This window comes from Xiphias gladius, chromosome 14, assembly GCF_016859285.1.
Source record: "Xiphias gladius isolate SHS-SW01 ecotype Sanya breed wild chromosome 14, ASM1685928v1, whole genome shotgun sequence".
Classification (NCBI taxonomy): domain Eukaryota; kingdom Metazoa; phylum Chordata; class Actinopteri; order Istiophoriformes; family Xiphiidae; genus Xiphias; species Xiphias gladius.
Genome location: NC_053413.1, coordinates 22,670,075 through 22,690,767, shown reverse-complemented (window position 1 = coordinate 22,690,767; position 20,693 = coordinate 22,670,075). Strand labels below are relative to the sequence as shown.

General features: G+C 41.9%; 2 protein-coding genes across 3 annotated transcripts; both read left to right on the top strand.

Moving 5' to 3' along the window:
* Positions 1-237: 237 nt before the first annotated feature.
* On the top strand, positions 238-10,812 carry si:ch211-106k21.5 (leucine-rich repeat-containing protein 26). 2 transcript variants are annotated; one of them, XM_040144592.1, is made up of 3 exons: positions 238-371; positions 574-671; positions 7,566-10,812. In XM_040144592.1, the coding sequence occupies exon 3, from the start codon at positions 7,568-7,570 to the stop codon at positions 8,789-8,791; it is 1,224 nt and encodes a 407-aa protein (XP_040000526.1). In that variant the 5' UTR covers positions 238-371; positions 574-671; positions 7,566-7,567; the 3' UTR covers positions 8,792-10,812. The 2 variants fall into 2 exon arrangements, with proteins under 2 accessions (XP_040000526.1, XP_040000525.1); XM_040144591.1 differs by lacking the exon at positions 574-671.
* A 4,977-nt stretch (positions 10,813-15,789) lies between these two features.
* On the top strand, positions 15,790-19,669 carry best4 (bestrophin 4). Its single transcript, XM_040143786.1, has 9 exons — positions 15,790-15,979; positions 16,081-16,181; positions 16,266-16,499; positions 17,463-17,617; positions 17,791-17,868; positions 18,714-18,866; positions 18,964-19,044; positions 19,127-19,281; positions 19,390-19,669. The coding sequence occupies exons 1-9, from the start codon at positions 15,828-15,830 to the stop codon at positions 19,667-19,669; spliced, it is 1,389 nt and encodes a 462-aa protein (XP_039999720.1). The 5' UTR covers positions 15,790-15,827.
* Positions 19,670-20,693: the final 1,024 nt, after the last annotated feature.

Genomic DNA, 20,693 nt, shown 5'->3' with positions numbered 1-20,693 from the left:
CTTACGGCACCGCAGCAGCTCAATTCAACTCTGTGCTGAGCTCAGTGGATCAAATCTGACAGCTTCTGTTGCAGGTAAACGCATTTTAACTGAACACTGTGAATGATAAACATTGTTTACACCTCCACAGACACACACAGACCCACAGACACAAAGACACACACACACACACACACACACACACACACACACACACACACACACAGGAGGCTGTATTTCCACATTCCGCTCGGAGGGAGACACACCCTCAGTTTTGCGGGACAAGAGGTTCAACCGGGCCAGTTGATGGGATGCAGAGAGGAGAGAGACGCTGTGGGTCATGTTTGGATCCTGAATGAGTTTTTGGGCTGCAGCAGAATTGGTAATCATGGGTAAGGAAACACATTTTTACATTTAATTTCAAGTGTTGGCATCTGGGCCGCTTGTTCATATCTCCAACAGGTGTGTTCATGTTTTAAGAAGCTTATCTGTATTTCTTTACTCATAAAACCTTGTTTGCTATACACTGTCTGCATTTTGGTTTATTTACAGTAAAAACTGTAGTTATGGTGGCTTATAACTTGTTTTGTGCAGGAGTGAGGCCAGATTTTAGCAACACTAAGGTCATGAGTTCAAGACTCCCCCCAATGCAACCCTACCCCGGTCAGAAAATTTTGACCAGAGACCAAAAAGTACGTAAGATTCTCATAATTTGGGTTTTTCTACACTTTATTCAGTCAACTGTTTGATTATGTTGTATCAAGTTTATTTTCCTACGTGCTCGTTTAAACAACCTCTCCACACTGGCAAAAATACTGCAGCATTTGTTTTTCTTCTCCCTAAATTAGTACATTTTAATTATATTAAGTGCAAAAAAATAAAAGTATCAGACGTTAAAACACAAACTTTCAATTGTTGGGCACTAAAACCCCCACATCCCCAGAAAATGAGCCAAAGATGTGCCCAGTGTGTCCCCAGTGGTGCCGCAGCTGCAGCCCTGGTTTAACATGCACATATTTTCTGATCGAAAGCTTTTATAAAAAGGAGACTGGAGACCGTTTATTTCAGAGGAAGCTCTGCAGCCAGGGAGGATGTAGCAACTCGCATTGCTAGCGAGTGAGATCATCCATGTTCTCCAGATTTAAACCTTGCTCCCCTCACCATGCACACACACACACATGCACACATACGCACACGCCCTGAACGGACACGATCCAAGAAAATCCTCTGTTTGGATGAAGGGCCTTCACTCTCATAAGTCTTAACTCTGAGGATCTGTGAAGGTCAACCAGTTGTTTGTTTTTTGTGTAATTTTAAAATCCAAAGATCGACTTATATGTCAATATTTAGAGTGAACGCTCGCTTGACACAAATCTAAAAAAGGCCCTCAAACAAGCCAGATCTCAGCTGTCAGACTAAAACGTGTTCAGATGTGAGAGTCGCCGCGGACCTTTAGACTGTCTGTTATCAGACCGAGATGGGAGTTTGACTCTTCAGGCTTTAGGTTATTGGTAATGGTGACTTGCATGGACAAACGTCTTACTTCATCCAAAGTTAGCTCATACAAAGGTGTGAACGTTTGGACCAAAGCAATCAAATCTAAGCAAATTATTACCTACATGCAACCGTGCAAACCCCACTACTTTTCCTACTCCTCCTCAAAGGAAAGGGCTTTGAATATATCACCGGCTGATAGCTATCAGTTAGAACAAAAGGTGTTTTTTTTTTTTTTTTTTCAGTGCAGTGCAGCATGTAAATTTCAGAGTTAAAGGATTATGAAATGCTGCGTACTATAGAGCATTAAAGGGGTCAGGTCGAACAGTAAATTCTCATAGTTTCAAGTTTAATAAGGAGGACAAATGCGCACAAAAACTCGGATCTTCCTAATCTTAGAATTTGACTGACTGTTTTTCTTTCTGGATTTTGATCAAACATGCAACTATAATTGATCTCCTTGGAGGCATTTGCTAATAGTTAGTGGTGCTTTGTGAATAAATTTGACCAAATATGACCCCAGTAAACAAAGGGGGGGGGGGTTCCCTGACGATTTAGACAAATAACAGCTTTATAATGAAGCTTCACGACAGAAATCAACTAAACTGAATCACAGAACAGGTACAGTCTCACATATTAGAAATTTAAAGCTGCTGTGATTTTTTTGTTTTGTTTTTGTTTTTAATATTAACAATGGACCACGTGACTACTTGTATGCAGTTCCCCTGCTTTGGTCCACTCTCACCGCTCTCATTGCATCGTTTCCAGCAGCAGGAAGCCGTTCTCTGTTGAAAAGCTGCAAAAGCAGACACGGTTAGCGACTGGCTGGCGTACACGGTGGAGCACTCAGCGCCTATATTCAGGTCACTTGTATTCATCAGACCGACACAAACGCAACTCCGAATGAATGCCATATCTGCTGGATGTTTGAATAAGCTGCTTGCTGACGTGTTTCCCATACCAACCAGTAGTCCATGATATCAGCTACAGCTGGACCCATAAATGGGCCGATCAGTGGCTTATTGCAGATATTTCGCTAGGGGTGTATATGTCAGCCAGTAATTTTAAAAAAGATTGTAGTGCAGGAATGCACTAATGAAATGAAAATTAGGTTTTTGTAAATTAGAAACAGTGACTACATTACATAGTTTGTCCACCAGAGAGCATTGACAAGTTTTTTTTGATTATTATTATTTATTTTTTTCTCAATGCTAAAATGTCCCACTCAGTATGTAGCTTGGACACAGTTATAATAAAAATAAAAAAAACGAAAGGGATTTGTATCAACTTTGTTTGTTACATCGTTGTTAGATTTATAGTTTGTGTCTGCTGCCCCCAAGTGGCCAAAAAAAACCTGTTATTGCAGTTTTAAGGGACACATTTTACCCGAGGAAATCTCATACTAATGAAAGCACGTCGCTTTAGTATTAAGTCCCCCTTTTTAAAAAGCCATTTTAATAGTGTAATGCTCAGCTCTGTCCTTGGTTTAACCCCGTTGGGTGTCGCGTGATCTCCGAGGGTGGTTTTCCCTCTTTGAATTCAAACTTGTCAACTTTAACCACCCGCCAATGGACATTCAACTGAAGCTGGCGAGGTGAGCGACCCTGAAAACCCCGCCGGCAGAGAGGGAGCCCGGCGGGAGGCTCTGAACTAACTCCTCAGCAGCCTCAGATGTCAGGCTGATCCGCGTTATCTGTCCCGTCTGAGATCCCGTCGATCCGTCGCCCCTCGTTTCGTTTTGTCCAGAGCCGTGGCATTAGATTTTTTGTCTTTGTCCAGCCGCGGTGGATGTCACTGCTCAGGCTAGCCACCCAGGTCTTCCTCGGCCTATTACAAACAAAATGCTGCTCGGGCGGCACCTTGTGAAATGACACTCTAGGCCCGGGTTGTGATTAAGGACGTTGTCTCTAAGCAGTATAGATACATGTGCGTAACATAAACGGCCTCCTTCGGGCCCTCAGTGCCACAGCCTCCCGTATACTCTTGGTCAAACACGCTGCCTGTCCTCAGATTTTGGATATACTGGCAACAAAAAGTCACCTGGGGGGGCGTTTCTTTCCTTTTTGACACACTTCCTGTATTTGCCTGCTGCCGAAAATCAAAACAGTCTTCTTATTTACATGGTAACTTGGGACAATTAAAGAGGAACCTCCCATGATGTGCTTTTTTTTTTTTTTTTTTTTTTTTTACAGAAAGGTAGATATTTTCCATCATTTGATCGTGACATCATCTGAGTGTGTGTGTGTGTGTGTGTGTGTGTGTGTGTGTGCGTGTGTGTGCTCAGTCCCGTTCGGCCCGTGTACATAATACTGAGGTGACGAACCGCTTTCCTAGTCGGGACCAGACCGGCACATGGCACGCTGTCATTAGCGTTTAGCTGAGAGCACCACTGTGCCAAGCAGCAGCAGGACTAGGGTGAGGTTGCCCCCGACCCCCCCCCCCCAAAAAAAAAACAACACACACAGGTACTGTTTATTAAATAGAGATTCAGGCACGGTCACCTTTTAGTATTGAAACAATAAGGACAGATGAGGAAATGGGCAAAAAGAGCATTAAAACAGTTTTTCTTTTTTTCCTCTGAGCAATGGTCCCATTTTTATCCAGTATATTTCACCCCCCCTCGTCTTTAGTCAAAGGGTAGAAGCGATGTTTTCAGTGGACCGTACAGTGGACATTTCCTTGTGTCTGTGAAGAGATCCACGGCGCAGCCGCAAAGATCTTCGGGAGACGAGACGTCGCCTCTGCTTAAACCTCCAGGTCGGGAGACACCGGGTTTCCCGGGCCTGTAGCCACGCCCCCCTCAGGTGTTTCCGCTCGCGCCGCCTCAACGGCTGCGACCCACGATTGTTTTCATGATCGATTTATTCCCTAAAATTAATCGATGAACCATTTGCTCTGTGATTTACGTTTAAAGTGTGTGAAGAAATGTCGGTCAAAACGGGACAGATTTAAATTGTTTGGTTTCACCAAAACCCAAATTTTTTTTTCGTCCCCGCGATGTTTCCTAATATAAACCAGCAACTATTCACATTTGTGAAGCTGGAACAGTGGATTTTTTATTTATTTATTTGGCATCATTGCTCTGGCGGTAACGGTTTCCACTCGAGCTTGTTTTCTTTGTTAGTTGTGAGGAGGTCTGTTGGGATTAGTCGCACGGGATGATTTCCTGCAGCGATCCCCCGCCTGAGGTCAGTTTACCAACCGCCGCCACCACCACCACCGGTACCGCCGCTGCCGCGGGGTGCTCCGTTTCATCGTCGGCAGGTGGAGCGAGGTCGCTCCCGGTTTCTGGATTATCACACGCGGACTCCGGCCGCGGTCCTCGTAAAGCCCCTCCGGAGAATTTTGAGCCCCGTTTGCTGGGGAGTGCGCAAAATTCCCGACCGCAGAGCAGCTCTCGGCTCTGCTGCGGTGGGCGATGGGCGCGGCCATATTGCGCTCCCTCTCCCCTCTCCCCGTCTCTTCCCGCCTGCTTCGCGTGTAAAAGTCACGTGGAAAAGACCGGCCTCGCTTATGTCGACCACGCGTGCTTTTTATGTTTCAGGCAGCGTCACCACGTGTGTAAGAGTTTTAGGAAGTGACCCGGCAATTAGTTTTTTTGTTTTTGTTTTTTCTCTCCGGGAGAAGGGTTTTCTCAAATGTTGTCGTGTCACGGTTTCCCAACCAGGCACCCGTTAGGAATGAAACGTGGGACTAAAATAGTCGCAGAGGGGTAATTTCTACTACGTGAAATTACAGTGAAATTAAACAATTTCACATTATTTTGGGGAGCTGCCCGGTCATTTACGCTGTTTTCTACTCTACATATGTTATTTGATGTCGTCTGCTTTTTTTTTTTTTTGTCTTGTGTGTTCGTTCCTATTTATTTTTTTTTATTATTTTTTTTTTACATGAACCTGCCCAGGCACTGTACATGACAATTAGCTTTGTGTCTAAATCTGGGACATTTCCATGTCAAAGTAAGGTCCAGTAAAGTTCTTTCCTACGTCTGCTACCAGCTACCGTTAATGCAGCCATTCTGTGTATACAAAAAACATTATGCTACATAGTTACAGGTGGCAATACATAATTACTTAATACTTATTTTATTCATATTTATTCTCCTTAATTTTCCTTAAGTTTCTTCAAAGTTGGACAAAATTTCTACCCCCTTAAAGCATATCCTCCTATTTATTCGCTATTAATGAGTGAAGTATTAAAATGCTTGATGCCTCTCATGACTGCATGACAACAAATTCAATTCTAAAAAGGGTTCACAAAAAAAATAAAATGCATGGAAGGCACAAAAGTAAGACTAGACCACGTGGAAAACTGAAGAGTTTGATACATAAAGTTTCCTTTTTTTTGTTTTTTTGTTTCCCAACTGATTATTCTCCAAAATACACTGTTGCCCTCTTTTTCAGTTGTAATCACATATATTACTGATGTCAGCAAACGTTTTTTACAGCATCAGATATTATTAATTTAGGTATCGTCGCTGCCTGGTGGTAATTAGGAAATTGCTGCAGTTTGCCCATGGCAACCAAAAAATTTTTTAGAAAGTCGTTTATTCCAAGGGCAGTGAACATTCTTAAATCTTACTCCACTGGATATTTAATCAGTGTTAAATCTTTTTATGACATGATTTAAGTATTTTAATAATATTTTTTTACAACTGTGCGCTGTATTTTACTCCATCCTATAATAATTTGTGTTTTCAAGATATGTCAATAAATTTGGGAGTGATTGCAAGTTGTGTTGTGTTGTATTGGATCTGTGACTGCAAATCACTTACTGGCCCCATGATCCTGCTAAACACCCAATGCTGCTATTATTATCATTATTATTATTATTTTATTTTATTATTTTATTATCATAATTATAATATTTAGTTCGGTTAGTATTATTCACCCTATTATAATTAGTAGTTTTATTATTATTCTCATTATTTTTATACATCTCTATGTGGTACCTGTACTGTGCTATGTCGCTCCCCCCAACCCAGCCGGTCGAGGCAGGTGGTTCTGTTCAAGGTTTCTACCTGTTTTAAAAAGGGAGTTTTTCCTCGCCGCTGTCACCAAAGTGCTTGCTCAAGGGGGAATGTTGGGTCTCTGTAAATATAACTACGAAGAGAACGGTCCAGACCCGCTCTACATGAAAAGTGCCCCGAGATGACCCCTGTTGTGATTTGGCGCTATGTGAAAGAAATTGAATTGAATTTTGATGGGCAGGGTTCGGCTTTGATTTCCGTCTTGGATCAAAGGTTCGGGCTTTAACTCAACCAAGTACGACTTTATTTGTCAAGTACAACCTCATCCTGACCCGAAGCAGCTCAAACTGCTTTACAGAGTGATAAGAAATTAAAAAAAAATATATAGACACAGTCAGACAATACACATAAATGGAGGAACGAACACACCAATGACAAGGAGAAAAACAATAAACGAAAAAAAAAAAGTCTTGTTTATTTCTAAAAGAAGATATTGTAGGCTTTTTCATATTTGAGGAGCGTAATCACTGAAAGCCCTTTAATCAGATTTTGAATAAACACAATCTGAAGGAGACAGCTGAGCTATGACATGAGACATCTGTTGCGTTAGTAAAATAAACTGAGGCTTTTGAACAGTTTTTTTTTTTTTTTTTTTCTTTTTCGAGAGACTGTTTTCTGAATACTTTTCTTGAGGAAAACCTGGGGCACTAGTCCAGATTTTAGGGGGTGTACGTTTTTCCAGATAACCTGCTTGTCGAACCACGCTCCAGCTCCACTCTCACGTAATGTTTGTATAACTCCCACTTGCCAACGGACGGAACAGCCCTCATATGAAAGTCATAGTGGCATCTGTTTCTTTTACCACAGCCAAACACTACACTCCCGGTCCCCAGTGACTGGTGTAACCATGCCAACTCCCACGATCCTCACAGCAACCGGGAGTCCTCAGGGAAATTGCTAGGTTTACAAGCATATTTAAATCTCAGAGAGGGAACATAAAGCGGATCCCCACAGTACCGAGAGAGAGACCAGGAGGTAGGTAGGGCTGAGGCAAAGGACAAGATAGTTGATGATATGGTAAATAACATTTTAACAGTTTTAATTACTGTATTTTCTTTTTCAGAGATGGTTTTCCAGTTGAGTCTCCTGCCAATTTTCACATTGATGGTGAAGACGGGACTTGTGGTTGGATGTGATTGTCCAGCAGCCAACGTTTTGTCCCAGTTTCCCTCTGAGGTTCCTGCTGGCATCTGTTGCCTGAACTACTCTGGCTCTGCTGTCAGCCATGTGCACTGGTCTCTATTTACCAATGAGACAAACATAGAGACACTGGATCTCTCGAACTGTAATATAAGCTCTGTTCATATGAGTGGCAAACAGGCCTCGACACTGCAGAAGGTTTACTTGGGTCATAATAGACTAACAACGTTGCCAAGGGAGTTTCTGGCCGGCCAGCCCAGCCTGATGGAGGTGGATCTGAGCGGGAACCTGCTTCAGGAACTTCCTGAGGGATTCCTCCAGGATTCTGACAGCCTCCAGAGGCTGTACCTCCAGGGAAACCAGCTACGCCTTCTCCCCGGCTCTGTGCTGCAGAAGCCCAGTCTGCAAAGGCTGGAGTTGGACGGGAACCCCTGGGACTGCTCCTGTTTGTTACTGGAAGCCCTGGAGGAAGGCAAGAAGGCTAACAGGACCACGAGGCTGCAGGATCTGGTGGGGAACTTCACCTGCTTCTCTCCCAGGCACTTGGCCGGCAGGACTGTGTGGTCGGTGAGGCTCAGCGACGCGTGCCGCCCCGCCGGCCTCACCGCACTCTTCATCGTGCTCCCCCTCCTCATCCTCGCCGCTTTGGTGCTCTGCTGGTGCTGCGGGAGGAAGAGGAAGAAGAAAGAAGCACCTGTGTTCAGCCCCTCAAAGAAGAGGGCCTCCAACTCCAGCTGCAACGGGCAGAAACATCGCAGCAAGCAACCACCTGCGGCCACTGAGCAGAATAAAGCTGGAAACGGCGGCAATGAGGGGATCCTGAAGAACCAGTTGCTGCATCGCCCAGCATCCACCCTCCTGGGCAGCACCAGAGACATCTATGAAGACGTGGAGATCAAGCTGGGCTCAGTGGAGTCTCTTCCCTCACGCTGCTCCAGCTCCACCACGGAGGGGAGGCAGGGCTCCCAGGAGCCCGACGGGGCCAGCAAGACAGAGCTGGACGCAGTCAGTGTGACAGAGGTGATGAAAGACTCAGCCCACAGGGAGAAGGCCTACCTGACCCAGTCCACTGAGTACTACAGCCTGGTTCCAGGTATCGAGCTGGAGGACTCGGACCACGGAGAGTATGAGAATGTCGACCTCTCATGACACCATCTTAAAGGAGTAGTTCAACATTTTGGGAAGTACGTTTATTTGCTTTCTTGCTGAGAGTTAGACGCAGAAGATGAGCACCACTGACGTGTTTGTGTGCTAAAAGCCCTTGAAACCTGTCACTATGAGTGATGAGGTCTTACATGAACAGAAATGTTTTAGTTATTTCACGTGTATTTCTTTCTTAGCGTTTTTGTCTGTATTTCTCATTGGTTTAAAATGGTGGGGTCGAACCACGCCAACACAGCTGTTGGTTGACTGAATAACCGTTTTTTTTTTTTTTTGTTTTAATGTAATAGAGATACTTAAATTTTGAAACCAAGTTTTCAGGGCCTAGCTTAGCATAATGACTTGAATCTGGGGGAAACAAATGACACGCTCTATCTCTTGTCTTTAATTCACACACTAACAAAAATGTTAAAATGACAATTTTATTGAGTTACATCGAGAAATACATCACTCCCTCTGTTTGTGTATGGATTAAACAAATCGGATACAGTAACTCTGCTGAGTTCACCAAATTAAATCTAAGACTTTTTTTAATACCACATAGAATGTGATTTAATACCTTTTTCATGGTCATATAGGTCAAATAAGGACAGAAAACCAGTAGGGACAACAAGGCCTACAAATATTTAATATGAAAATAAATTTGAATACATTTTTGTCCGTACTTACCAACTGTATGTAGCAATAATTCCCAATACCGCTAATCAAGTGGCTTGACCTGGACCCAGCTCCCAACGGCCCGTAATCAGATACAAAATCATCTTAAAACCAAGATTACTTTGTATAGCAGGCAAGAAAAAAAAATATTGAAGACCTTCATGAATAAAATTTAAGACTTTGGAATAACTTCCAAGAGAACCAGGCTTTTAAAGACCTTTCAAGACCTGCAGATACCCTGTTTAATAAAGAGTTTAAAAAAAGGGGGGTGGCTCAGTGATCTACAGTAGCTAGTTTGCCAGCTGTCAATAAGCAAACTCACTTGCTTGGTCAGTAGCAAAAAACATATTTGTACCATCGAATCCTGTCTCATAACTGTCTACAAACCATGTCTTATTTCTGAAGCAGTTTGTAGAACAGCAGAGGTGAAATGGTGTATGGTGCAAGGGCTAATCAGCCACGAAAGCTTCCTCTATTTTGGACCCTCCGGCTCTCCGTGCCCTCGGAGGTCACGGGGCACTGTGAGAACTCCTTGCTGATGGCAAACGTTGCTGAATTGTGCCGCATGCTGGTTTGACTGGGCATTTTGAGGTGTTGCCAGGCTGATTTTTAACACCGGGGAGAGCCAGGCTAGCCGTTTCCCCCCTGCTTCCGGTCTTTACGCTAAGCTAAGCTAGCCTTCTCCAGCCTCAAGCTTAACGCACAGACGTGAAAGTCGTACCCGTCTTCTCATCTAATTCTCAACAAGAAAGTGAAGAGGTGTATTTCCCAAAATGTCAAATTATTCCTTTAAATGCACTAAAGAGAGACTTTGCGTGTTTGTGTGTTTCAGAAAAAGCCAGTTATCTATCGCCGCAGAGACAGTGTGGTCCAACCACTGTTGTATCACAATGTAAGGGGAAGTGATTTAATCCAGAGCTTTTTCCTGTGGGACCTGAGGAACGCTGTGACCGTTTGAAAGGGAGGCCCCACTTTTTTCTCTCTGGAACAAAAAAAAAAAAAAAGAGAGCAATTTGCCAACTGTCATTTATTCTATTTAATTCTGAACTCCATGAAAACACACACTTCATGTTGTTTTCACGTCTACAAAGAACGGGATATATTATTATTATTATTAATATTATTATTATTATTAATTATATAATTATTATTATATATTCTGTCCTTACTTATTTGAAGTCAAGCAAGCTTTTGTACAGATGTACTTTCCATTACCTCACCCAAGTGGGACTTTTACATGCGTTCCATTTTGACTTGTTACTCACTACATTGCATACAGGATGTTCTGGATCGAACTCCTTCACCTTAAGCTGCACAACCAGAAATACACTGCAGGCTCTGAACAATTAATAATCCCATCGCAACGCCCAGAGTTAACTGAATGTGAAATGCGGAATTTCAAGCTTAGGTGAGACGTGTAAATTTATATAAGTCATTTGAAGCAAGGATAAAAGGACAGGTGCCTGCTCGCGCTTTGCGTTGCAAACTAAAATGTGCAAATAGGTTGGAAAATGTCAGGGCAGCGATATCTAAATGCTGGTGAATGCTGGTTTGAGATAAAAATCTCTGCAGAGCTGTTCAGTAAACTGAGATGCAGAGCATTTATTGTGGTGCTACGACGTAATGACACTGGAGAGGAAACCTTCACAAAAGACAAAGCCGAACATCGGGGTTAGTGATGAAGGAGCAGGACGCAGACACTTGGCTGTTATCTAAGATGTGGAAAGCAGACGGACACCTCACTCTCACTCGTTGGCTTTGTATGCTAATTGGTCTGTGTTCAGTGAGACAGGCTGCGCGAGGGTGCAGCGAAGGGTGTGGAGCTTCCTGGAATTTAAAAAACAGAGGTGTATTTTCCAGACGGGTTTTTTCTTTTTTTTTAAATACATCTTTTCCATTGAAGCTTTATTTATCAACATTGGAAGGTTTACCGCACTCCGTAAGCCAAAAGCCTTTAGGTCAAAAGACAAACTGACAAATGAGCGAATGTTGCATTTTGTTATTTTTAGCGCAATTTCTGCACAGTGTCTTTAGCTAAAGACACAGAGGTCACGTCCTAGATTTTCTTTTCTTTTTCCTGCTTGGTTTTGAAAGGACATTTGGGGTTTTAGTAGCCTGGAGGGAGTTTAAAATTTCCTGCCCCTGAATTGTGATTGCCCAGTCATGGCTCAGCAGTCGAAACTAGCAGATGTAGCCCCGTCAAGCTTTGGATTTCTTCACATGTTGCGAGATACTTGATGTTTAAAGAGGAATAAATGGAAAAACCCCAGAGCCAAATTGTAAGGAATGGATTGAGCAGCCTTACAGTCGAACCTTGGTTCCAAGCTCAGGGCCCATGGCATTAGTTTGTGGGGGATATAGTCTAATAATAAAACAGTCATGAATAGCACATCTACTGCTTAGTCCTTTTCTGAGTGGAAGGCTCTGGTCAGCCCTCATCCTAAAGCTCTTTCTCTTATAATGTTAAAAGTAAAACAAAAGTAAGAGCAAGTGTGCATCTACGGGTTCGAACAAAATAACAATCTGATCTTACATTTTTTTCCTCATCCCACAAATGTTGTTTATCTTGTTTATCCTTTAGCTTTAGCCTCAGTCTTGAAACATCGTATCACGTATGTGGCATGCAAACCAGTCGACAGGAAACATTAAATTACATTAATTAGCTTGTCAGATATGATAAAACCTAAAACTGACAGTTTTCATTTCAGTTGGCAAAATCAGTGGTCGCCAGCTGGAAATAAGAGGCCGCTTTCGTCTTCCTCTGTCTGAAATCGAGGACTCGAGGATTAATTCAAAAACAACAAATGAAATTAGATGGTAAATCTGCCGCTGTTGTAATTATAAACTGCATTACGTGCCGTGTGAGACCCAAAAGCTTGACAAGCGTTGCAACGTGGGGAGCGGGGCTTATTGAACCGTCAGTTAAAACATGAACCATACTGTACTTGGTGGGCGTTTGAGAGGGTGGGTTTGGTTTTGTTTTTTACTCAAGTGATTTCAATTTGATTACTTCTAGGCCAACAATAACTGAGCTTCACCACTTATATTCCCAGAGTTTTATTCCTGGCACTCCTGACCTTGTTGTTGGGAAATAAAATTTAGAATTTAGAAGTTATAATTGACGAGATGAAATATTGGTGAGTTAGTGATGCGGGGGGACGCATGACCTCAGTATTTCTAAAATCTTGGCTACAGCCCTGATTGTAAAAGTGAAATTATTATATATAACCCATAGCATCATGAATAATGCTTCTATGTAAAAAGAAAATGGGCAATACTGGTATGACAATAAAAGCACTGATTTTCATCTTTATATTTATACTGGCAGATGCACTATCTTGTTTGTTTGTTTTTTTGTATGCAAAGCCTTTGAATATTGTTGAAGAAAAATAAAAGTTTTTTTTTCACAATTTCTGCTTCAAGATTGTGTATGATAATGACGCTTAATATCACAACAAACGAGAGAGGAAACAGAAACGAAACCGTGTTTGCTCGCTGCTCCAGATCTTTTCATATGATCTCTCTCTGTGGCCCCCCCCCCCCGGCTCTGTCTGCCCCGACAATGACCCGGGTCGGCCCCGGCTACCTGAAATCCCGCTTCTCTTTTGAGCTCTAATTTCTCTCACCGTGGGAAGCTGTAATTACCGCATTGGGTTACCCTGACGGCCAGCGCCGACCTGCTCTCCCTGTCCTGCTCCCAGAGGTCTCAGCCCCCGACCAGTATATCCAGTAGCCGAGGCCAGGAAATGACTGGGCAGTGACAGTGGTCTGGAGTATCCATGGATGCTAATCTGGGAGTGAATTTCATCTAGATCAAGATCACAGGCCGACCATTGTCCTTCCCTCTGCTACACAGGAATGAGACTCAGACGCTGAAAGTGGAAACTATTGGCTATGGTGAACTCGTTTCGCTTACATATGGAAATGAGGATACACATTATAGAAAACTGCTGTGTGCCGGACAGACAACGAAAATTATAACATGGCTCTAAAAACAAGAAAAAAAAGATAGTTTGCAGGATTAACAGCCAATCTGTAACTTTCACAGATTAGGAAGCATCGTAAATGGACTTCTAACACAGTATTAAATGTTCTTTTCATTGTTTTCTATCAATAAAAGGGCCTTTGCTTGCCTTTGTTTACGAGATAAATACAGACAGTGAACCACAGGGCTGAGGCTGGGAGCCATGCTGCACGTCTCAAGAGCGCCACCTAGCGACCGGAACGGAAACTAACATTTGGAAGGTAAATACAAAGAAATTTGCCACAGAAAAATACTTTGCTGTGGCAAGTGCATAAATCCGCTGGTAATAAATGCACTAAAAGTTAAGCTGAGGCTCATCGGTCTACTGCAGCTGCACGAGTGACACAGGCTCTGACAGAGAATGGGGAAGTCCACCGGGACCACTCGTCTGTGGCTGCGATGGAGGGATAGATGGCCCCATAAACATCCAGTCAGTGGGGGGGGGGGGAGCAAACAGAGTTAGAGGATAAAACGAGAGTCTGATTTACAGTGCGCCGCTGTAACGATGTGAAAGCAAACAGGCCGGTCGAACACAGCAGCCCGGTGACAGAGGCCGAGAGACGGGGCGGGGTGGACCCGTCGGACGGTCGACCTGCATCACACCGCAGGGATGTTAGGGCCTGCTGTTATCACAGCGCCGATGGCCAGAATAGTAAATAACACTGAAAAGCCCGAACAGTCAATCTGCGTCTGCTTTGTTTGATTTTCTATATTCACTTAGATAACAGGTCCAAAGTACGGAGCTGATTTTTTTTTTTTTGTGGCACGAAAAAACACTGTGGATTTTTAGAAACGTGTTGATATGTTAAAAACGATAAACAGTTAACATTTAGCATTGCTCTTAAATATAAATATGACTTTATTGAACGGGGAAAAGTTCGCACTAAAAGGAAAAACTTATGTACAGGAGTGATCTGGCCAAGGCAGCATCACCACCGCAGAACAAGAAAACATAGAGGTTTAAAAGTATTTAACACAGTCTTAAAACTGAATTCGATCAAATGTAAAGAGACTAATCAAGATTTTACAAAGATCAGAAAGATAAAATAACAGCAGTAAATATTCCCCAACAAGTACAACAGAAGCGCAGTAGATTAAAAATCTTTAAAATAAACAAACCCTAAAACAGATGAGGTTGTTGACCACTACATGTCCTTGATTTGAATGAGCAGCTTAGAAACCCTGCCTGCGAGATCAGCTGGCCTCCAGTTCCAACTGAATGGATTTCAAAGCTAACAAAGAAATAGGCTTCTAATTCCTGTTTCGCACTTGAGATCTTCATAAGAAGTAGAGGTTGGTCTCTCACGTGAGGAGCTGTCTGTATAAAACCAGCCGTAATGGTTTTATTACGGCTTCTGACAAGCACCCCGGTCAGGGAGCCTGTCTTTATACCCAAACGCACTCCTGCATGCGCAAAAAGCATACAATTATTTCACCTCTTGAGAGTGTGAAAATGAATACTCGGTCACTTTTCCTTTCTGAAAATGTTTCATAACCTTGCTCAATTTTGACAAATTTGTCCCCATGTGTGTATTTGTGAGTATATATGCAGGGCAGGTTTGTGTACTGTATGAATACATATGTAACATGTATAGTACGGATACAAAGCGAAAATGCGACACATTACCTAGTTTCAGTGTGTCAGATGTGAGGATATGCTGCTTCTCTTTGTCTTATGTGAAAACACACTGGCGTTCTTTAGGTTTTGGACTCTTCAGACAAATCAAGCACTTGGACGACTTCACCTTGGCTTTTTGTCATTTGTGACGGGCATTTTTCATCATTTTCGGACATTGTGTAGACCAAACGATTAATTGGACCATCGAGAAAATCATATGTATATTAGTAAATAAGGAAAAGAATGGCAGGCCCGCACCCGTCAGGTTTCATTTGACCACTTTTGGACACTTTTACCTCCAAAGAATTGTCACTGTAGAAAAATCAATACCTACTAACATTTGGGGATTTTGTTAAGATCCTTACAGATTATGGAAAAAGATTTGGTAGCCCCCAAACCGATGTGATGAAAAAACACAGGTTGCTTCCATGCACTCGGTAGCTCTCTGCTGGCATCAGGTTCCCAGGTAATAAATTTGAAGGTGTTAATTTATGGCTGCACAACAGAGAGGTTTAAATTGAAACCCAGAGGAAGAACTTCTCTTCCCAGGACAGCAGGATTCAACGCAGGACCAGGTGATACATCTGCCTTCACAGGTCACTCACATTTTCAGGGTTTTTGTGATGCTTGATGTGCTACAGATTTCGAACAGGAAGGAGTCAAGGTTTCAAGGTTTATTTTTGATATTTCGCAGGAATTTGCTGCTGCTACAACGCGGAGTAGACATGACAGTTTCTTACACGCTCGAGGTGGCCAATGCAAGGTTTGGTGGCTTCTCCAAGCTCCTGTTCAGGTGGAAGGGGAGCATCTACAGGCTGCTTTATAAGGAGCTCCTGGTGTTTTGTGGGGTTTATCTATTTTTCAGTGTGTTTTATAGGTAAACAGACTGATTTCATCTTTTACTGCTGCCATCTGTGGCAGTATGATCACGTTTTGGTGCTTGTGTCTTCCACTGGAAAGGTTTTATCTGCCTCACAGGTTCCTCCTCACGCCAAAGCAGCAGGATCTGTTTGAGCGTATCGCCCTTTACTGTGATCAGTTCACCAACGCCAACTTTATCCCAGTTTTATTTGTACTGGGTAAGTCGGACTGAACTGGATCTGTCTTAAACAAGCCATGTCGATAGACACAGCAGGTCACCTTAATTTCTATTTTTGTCCCAGGTTTCTACGTGACCCTGGCCTTTAATCGCTGGTGGGGTCAGTACACCAGCTTCCCGCTGCCCGACAACCTGATGATGGTGGTGTCTGGAAACGTCCACGGGGCAGACGAGAGGGGTCGTCTGCTGCGACGGACACTCATGAGATACGCCAACTTATCTTCAGTTCTTATTCTCCGCTCCATAAGCACAAGAGTCCACAAGCGTTTCCCCACTTTGGAGCACATTGTGGAGGCTGGTGAGTCCAAAAGCTAAATACATTCACCGTCGTATCATTTTTATAACACTCAGGCTGCTTCCCTTCAACGTTTCTGCTTGAAGACTTTGCGTTACTTTTTCACCATCTCAAATAAAAGCGTTTCGCTAAAACCTGAAGGTATTATTAGTTACTTTGCACAACGTGGTTTTGCTTGTAAAATGTAGGTTCGTATAATAGGAGACGACACTGAAATTCTAGTGACCCAGCAGATCAAACAGCAGCTATTAAAATGCCAAATTTAACACTCTAACACTCACACAGGGAAAGCTCTGGGTTGATTTCAATGTCGGTAATGAAATGAATTTGCCTGTTACTTAAGTAGTGGTTTGAGTTCTTGGTTTTCACTCAAAGTGGAGTGATATTTAGATATTAAGATATGTACATTTTTTTTTAATTAAATGATTGAAAAACCTCTTCCTCTGCAGTGTAAATAGGTGGAGTGCATCACTTCAGTTATGAATTTCTTTTAGGGCCTGCAACTAATGATTATTTTCATAATCAATCGAAGGGCAGATTGTTTTGTTGGTTGATTAATTGTCCACATATAAAATGTCATAACAATAGCTAGAAATGCCCATCACAGTCTCTCAAAACCCAAGCTGATGTCACAAAATGTCATAAACCCCAAAGATATTCAATTTACTATCATGTTAAGACATGGGAAAAAATGATCTTTTTGAAAGCTGGAACTATCAAATATTCAGCATTTTTGCTTTTAAAAATGACTGTAACAGTTATTTGATTATCAAAATAGTTGCCGATTAATCTTCTGTCGTCTGATCAATTAATCGACTGATAGTTGCAGCTCTACAGGCTTTGTGACAATGTTTTGACTGTTTTGTAGAACATAAACTTTTTCACATTTGCTTATCTGAAAAGTTGAAGCCTTTGAATGGCAAATATCTTTTACAACTGACACCAATATGTCTAATCTGTGTGCAGGATTTATGACAACACACGAGCTGAAGAAGTTTGAGTCGCTGCACTCTGATTTCAACAAGTACTGGATGCCCTTGACGTGGTTCTCCAACCTGGCATCCAGAGCGAGGGAGGAGGGTCGCGTGAGGGACGACGTAGCTCTGAGGCTTCTCATGGACGTGAGTGATTTGTCTTTTTCCCTGCAGGTGAACAAATGACCACACACTCAAACATTTTCTATACCTTACAAATTGCAAATTAAAAAAAACAGAGAAATTGCAAATGATATACAAGCCTAACATATGAATAAACTATATTTATGCTGTAACTGTATAAACTACTGTGTTTGCAGGAGCTCAATAAGTACAGAGCCAAGTGCAGCCTCCTGTTCCACTATGACTGGATAAGCATCCCTCTGGTCTACACTCAGGTAGCATGAGCCGGCGGCGAAATGTAACTAAGGTCATGTACTCAAGTACATATTTGAGGTACTTGAGTATCATACTTTTTCTCCAGAACAATTCAGAGGGAAACATTGCACTTTTTACTCCACTACATTTATTCAACAGCCTTAATTTACAAAGTAAGATTTTACCTACTAAACATTTTTCATGCAAAAAAAATGGCTCCGGCTTCGCATTTGCTTCGTTTTCTTTGTCATTATTCTTTAATAATTTTTAAGTAAATTTTATTGATCAATTTGTGAAGTTTTACAAACCAAACAATCAATCAATCGAGAAAATAATCATCATATTGATCCGTTATTTAAAAAAATCATTAGTTGCAACCTTACACGAAGTAGTTAAAACTTGCTCCACCTCAACCAGCTGCAACAGTAAAATGCTGCTTACACGTTAATGCTTGAGCTCTAGTTATAGCATAACACTCCCAGGGGACATTTTTCTGCATTGAGTACTTTTGTTTTTAATATTTTAAGTACATTTTTCTGAGGATACATTATATACACTCATACATACCTTTACTTATGTAACAATGCAGGACTTTTACTACTAATGGAGCATTTTTACAGTGTGGGATTAGTACTTACTTTTACTTGAATAAAGGATCTGAATATTTCCTCCACCACTGGGATCAGCAGTCAAACTTCCTGAAGAGACAAAACTGTATTTTTATTCAACAAAATGTATTTTTGTTTCATCTGGTGTCTGTTTATCTTCTCTATCGTTTTTATTTCAAATGCAGTCATACTTCAAAATAAAACCAAAATTCATTCGAAAACTGACTCCATCGCTGTCTCGTTGCTTATCGATGCAGGTAGTTACTATTGCAGTTTACTCGTTTTTTGCCCTCTGTGTGATTGGCCGACAATTCCTGAACCCTGAGAAGGGATACAAGGATCACAAACTGGACATGTACGTCCCTGTTTTCACCCTGCTGCAGTTCTTCTTCTACACCGGCTGGCTCAAGGTAACACAGCACATTCGTGTAACAGATTTTGTGTAGAAACAGATTTTGTTTTGATTTTGTGATGACAGAGCGACTTCATTGCGTGTCCTTTCTGTAGGTCGGGGAGTTGATCATCAACCCATTTGGCGAGGACGATGATGACTTTGAAACCAACCAGCTGATTGACCGAAACATTCAGGTTTTCCCCTCAAGGTTTCTCTCTGATACAACCAATTGAAAAAATCTAAAATGAGTGCTAATTCTGTTTCCCTCTCTTGTAGGTGTCAATGCTGGCTGTGGATGATATGTACCAGAACCTGGCTCCAATTGTGAAGGACAAGCACTGGGCGCAGAGACATTTCTCCATCCCTTACACTCTATCGACAGCAGCAGAGAATCTCGAACCAGCTTTCAAAGGCTCCACCTTTCACATGAGGTTAACTAATGTTTACCTTTATATCATATATATTTCAGTGCCTTTGGCTGCTGCTTCAGGGTCCAGACAAATCAAAACCACTGCAAAAAATGTCTCCCGTATTTGCAGGATGAGTGCCGAGGATCTTGAGATTCACCAGCCTGCAGACACCCCTGTGAGGAAACAGTATTCACCTCTTAAGGGCTCTCTGGGTGATGGTCTCGACAGTCTTCTGCAGAGGGGTAAGGGCATCCTGCGTGGTGGGAGTCTCCCCTCTCTGATGGACATCTCATCACACCCAAATGAGGAAGAAGAAACTGATGTTTCCCCTGAGGGTAACATCAGTGCCACCAACCACAAAGAACAAAAAAAGACATTGATTAAAGTTGCAGTGGAACATAACTCATGAAAATAACCTGACTTATTGCCCCATGTTGCATTTTGGTAGCCGTGCCGCAACTATTGCATGTTTTATTTTTTTCCAAAATTAAAATGTTGTATAAAATATTTTTTTTTACAAAATGAGACATATTTGGTGTTGTTATGCAAGTATGTAAATGAACGCAAGCAAACATGTTTTTACTTTAATATGGTCCCTTTCTAGACATTTATGATCTCAAGTAATGATGCACAACTGTACACTGTGAATGCATAACAGCATCTCACAACCTTTGAGACAAATTGAGATTATTAATTGTATCTTAATTTGGTTTGGTGTCTTTTCCCCTGTCTATCACTTTTAGTTAAATACATGTCACAAACATGGAAATCCATTGATGCAAAGAGACCGGTCATATATTTTGTAGTCTATACAATCTGTTAAGTAGACCTAGAGATAACTCAATGTAAAAAATGAAAGTAATTCATTCAGACTTGTACTTAAACAAAAGAACTTTAAGTGTCAGTCCCTCAAAAAGTATTATATTATCATATAGCCTGTATTCTTGGATTATCATTATTAATGCATTACACATAATGTGTTAACAGCATTTTATTGTAGTAGCTGATTGAGGTGGAGCATATTTTGACATTTCTGTCTACCATTCGATGGTTTAATGTAAAAAAGCTGATCACGTTATGTATGTGACATCTGCAAAGTAATTTGCCAAATAAATAGTAGTGGGGTAAAATGCTTTTTTTTCCCTCTGCGATGTAGTGGAGCAGTATCATAAAATGGTACTATTAATACTCTTGTAAAGTACAAGTACCTCAAAATTTAAATTGTACCAAAGTACAACTGTGCGGCCAATGCAGCATGTGTGAGGTATGCTTTTACTTTTACTTTAATCCACGTGATCTCCTTATATGCTGAAAACCATAAAACAAAAACTTAAGCTACGTCTTTATGCTCATCGTTCATTGAATTCAAACTGGGTAAATTCCCGGACAGCTGTGTACAAAACTGTGAGATGATACAAGATTTTACTGTAGTT

Coding starts and splice junctions, on each gene's coding strand:
- si:ch211-106k21.5 (XM_040144591.1), top strand. CDS start 335: ATGAGTTTTTGGGCTGCAGCAGAATTGGTAATCATGG. Junction 372..7,565: donor AGCAGAATTGGTAATCATGG/GTAAGGAAACAC, acceptor TTTCTTTTTCAG/AGATGGTTTTCCAGTTGAGT.
- best4 (XM_040143786.1), top strand. CDS start 15,828: ATGACAGTTTCTTACACGCTCGAGGTGGCCAATGCAAGGTTTGGTGGC. Junction 18,867..18,963: donor TCTACACCGGCTGGCTCAAG/GTAACACAGCAC, acceptor TCCTTTCTGTAG/GTCGGGGAGTTGATCATCAA. Junction 19,045..19,126: donor TGATTGACCGAAACATTCAG/GTTTTCCCCTCA, acceptor CCTCTCTTGTAG/GTGTCAATGCTGGCTGTGGA.